Genomic DNA, 3,517 nt, shown 5'->3' on the forward strand with positions numbered 1-3,517 from the left:
CCCCAAATCAGCAGCAACAGCAGCAGAAGCAGCAAACGTCACTCCACAGCAGCACCTCTATGTGCAGCAAACCCAACCGCAACAGTAGCAAGCAGTAGCAAAAGCAGCAGCAAGAGCAGCAAGCAGCAGCAGCAGCAGCAGCAGCAGCAGCAGCAGCAGCAGCAGCAGCATACCAATGAGGGTAATATTGCAGTGCTGATTCCAATCAAGACAATCGTTTGGCCCCTTCCAACAGCTGAGGAGACAAAGAGGAGACAATTGTATACTTAGTACACCCTAGGCAGCAGCAGCAGCAGCAGCAGCAGCAGCAGCAGCAAGAGGAGCAGCAAAAGCAGCAGCAATGTGAGCAGCAGCAGAAGCAACAGTAGCGTCCATGTCCATGACGTGAGCAGCACCAACAGCAGCAACAGCAACAGCAACACAAACGACGTGAGCAGCAGCCGCAGCAACAACACTACCTACAACGCGAGCAGCAGCAGCAGCAGCAGCTGCAGCAGCAGCAGCAGCAGCAACTGCAGCAGCTGTATACACTCACCGCACTCCATTTCCTAATTGGAAGAAGGTGCAGCTGCCCCATGCATTCTTCCCTAAATTTAATTTATTTATTATTTGCAACTTTATCTCTGATAAAGTAGCAGCAGGCTGTAAGACACACCAGCAGCAGCAGCAGCAGCAGCAGCAGCAACAGCAACAGCAGCAGCAGAAGCAGCATTAAGCAGAGATGTAAATAACAAACAGCAGCAGAGAATATAGAGCAGCCTATGCTCCTGCTGCTTCTATTGCTGTTACTACTCTTCCTACTACTGTTACTGTTGCTGCTGTTCCTCCTGCTGCTGCTGCTGCTGCTGCTGCTGCTGCTGCTGTTGCTGCTGCTGCTGCTTACCTCTACAAGGATTTCGAATGGGTATCCAAAAGGCTCCCGATCTCCAGGTGTCTGATGCTGCACTAGCAGCACCTGTGCATACACCCCAACACAGACACAGACAGACGCATGCATTCATGCATGCATACATGCATCCATGCTAACTAACTAGATATCTGCTTAGCTAGCTAGCTAGCTAGCTAGGTAGCTAGCTAGGTAGCTAGCTAGGTAGCTGAGTGTTTCCTTTGGTTACCTGTCTGGCTCCTGTGCGAATAAGTTCTTTTTCTTGGGGTGTATAGTCAGCTTCTAATCGGAAAGGAACAGCAAGAAGATTAGTAATTCCTTCCCTATTACGGTTTGGTGCTGCACCAGCAGCAGCAGCAGCAGCAGCAGCAACAGCAGCAGCAACAAACATACATAACAGGAAACATGCATGCATGCATATAGAAGAAACAGCATCAGCACCAGCACCCCTACCACCACCACCGCCACCCTCACCCCCACAACCACCATCAGCAGCAGCACCACTACCATCAGCAGCAGCAGCAGCAGCAGGAGCAGCAGCAGCAGCAGCAGCAGCAGGAGCCGTACAAGGAGAGGCATAATGAGTAAGCCATGAGATTTCTTCTGTCATAGGAATTCTTAGGAGATGCGACGAATCACAAATTGATAAACGTAAGGGCCCTAGCTCGTCCTGTAGGGCCTTTTCTGCTGCTTTTGTTGCTGCTGCTGCTGCTGCTGCTGCTGCTGTTGCTGCTGCTGTTGATCCTGTTGCTGCTGTTGATCCTGTTGCTGCTGCTGTTGATCCTGTTGCTGTTGTTCCTGTTGCTCCTGATCCTAATGATGATGATGATGATGATGGTGTTGTACTTCCAGCAGTGTTATTATTACTGCTGCTGCTGCTGCTGCTGCTGTTGCTGCTGCTGCTGCTGCTGCTGCAGGTATTAAGATAGTCTTGTCTTAATGCCTGTAATGTATTAGGAGATAGACGAGCTAATATGTCTCTTTTTAGGTCTGCTACTGTATTGGGTCTCCCTTCGGGGCTGCATGCAGCAATATGCCCAACAACAAGACCAATTCTCTCTACTTGTCTAGAGAATACAAGACATATATATGTATATACTGTTGAATATAGAGGAGCAGCAGCAGCAGCAGCAGCAGCAGCAGCAGCAGCAGATGCAGCAGATGCTGATGGTGGTTGTGGTCCTGTTGATGTTGTTGTTGCTGCTGTACTACTACTACTTGCTGCTGCTGCTGCTGCTGTTGTAGATCCTCCTGCTGCTGCTGCTGCTGCACCAGGGGGAAGAGGAGACAGCAGCAACTGCTGCAGTTGCTGCTGCAGCTGAGGAGACAAAGAGGGGACATTTATTATTCGTGAATAAAGACGGAAATGTCCAGGAAGGAGACATAGATGTAGCTCACGAGGTAGTTTTGCTGCTGCTTCTGCTGCTGCTGCTGCTGTTGCTGCAGCTGCTGCACCTCTTGCAGATTTAACTCCTGCTGCTGCTTCTGCTGCTGCTGCTGTTGCTGCCTCTAGTGTCCTTTTCCTCTCTATACTACCTGGCCATGATTGTCCTGCCTTTAGCTGCATGCATAATTCATCAAGAGTAATTTGTTTCTTATTTTCTCTGTCTCCTCTTTGTCCAAGCATACCCATATGCTGCTGCTGCTGCTGCTGCTGGTGCTGGTGCATATGATGGTGCTGCTGCTGCTGCTGCTGCTGCTGGTCCCAGCAGCAGCCATCAGGAGACACTAGTAAGGAATCTATATCTATAGGGACAACCTTCCGTGAGGATAAGAGGGGAGGCTCAGGGAAGAGCAGCAAACGCGAAGGATCGACGCCAAAGTGCCATGCTATCCATTGCAATGCCTGCAGCAGCAGCAGCAGCAGCAGCAACAGCAGCAACAGCAGCAGCAAGACATCGTACACAACAGCAACAACAGCATAAGCAAAGGATGCAGAAGCAGCACATTAACGTTCTTTCCTGCTGCAGCAGCAACAGCAGCAGCAGCAACAGCAGCAGAGACACCGACTAGTCAAGGTCATTCCAAAGAGACAGCAGCAACAGCAGCAGCAGCAGCAGCAGCAGCAGCAGCAGCAGCAGCAGCAGCAGCAGCAGATAACGTACCCTCCTAGCAGGAATTTTGCCATTAAGATAGAATTGTTTAATAGAGATAGGCTTAGTCTTAGGTATATGTAGCCATATATCCTCACCAATAGGAGGAGGAGGTGTCTCCTCTCCTCCTGTCTCCTCTCCTTTTCCCTTCCCTTGCTGCTGCTGCTGCTGCTGCTGCTGTAGAGTGTCTTTGCTGCTGCTGTCGAGGGAAGGAGGGACTAGGGTTGCTGTACTGTCTCCTGATGGATGCTGAGGTAGAGACAAGGAGGAGACACCTGTCTCCTCGGATGTTTGCATGCTTCCTTCTGTTGCTGCTGCTCCTGCTGCTGCTGCTGCTGCTGCTGCTGTTGCTGTTGCTGCTCCTCCTCCTATAGAACCTACAGATGCCTCAGATAATAAATGATTAGATCCTTCGCTAGGGCAAAGAGACAAAAGAGAAGGAGAAGAAAGGAGACACTCAGAGGAAGACATCACCTTGCCAAGAAACTGCAGCACAACACACAGCAGCAGCAGCAGCAGCAGCAGCAGCAGCAGCATA

At 50.5% G+C, this 3,517-nt stretch overlaps 1 protein-coding gene across 1 annotated transcript in view; it reads right to left on the bottom strand.

The window, feature by feature from the left end:
• Window positions 1-806: 806 nt before the first annotated feature.
• The window catches only part of EMWEY_00043670 (ubiquitin carboxyl-terminal hydrolase, putative), a gene marked incomplete at both ends in the record, with an annotated part of 10,694 nt that continues 7,983 nt past the window's right edge, over window positions 807-3,517 (bottom strand). The window contains 3 exons of the mRNA XM_013478996.1: window positions 807-955; window positions 1,454-2,732; window positions 2,992-3,465. Of these exons, the coding sequence (XP_013334450.1) occupies window positions 807-955; window positions 1,454-2,732; window positions 2,992-3,465 (1,902 nt within the window). The remainder of the gene's footprint in view (window positions 956-1,453; window positions 2,733-2,991; window positions 3,466-3,517) is intronic.

The sequence above is a fragment of the Eimeria maxima genome, genomic scaffold (assembly GCF_000499605.1).
Source record: "Eimeria maxima Weybridge genomic scaffold, Emw_scaff812, whole genome shotgun sequence".
NCBI lineage: Eukaryota > Apicomplexa > Conoidasida > Eucoccidiorida > Eimeriidae > Eimeria > Eimeria maxima.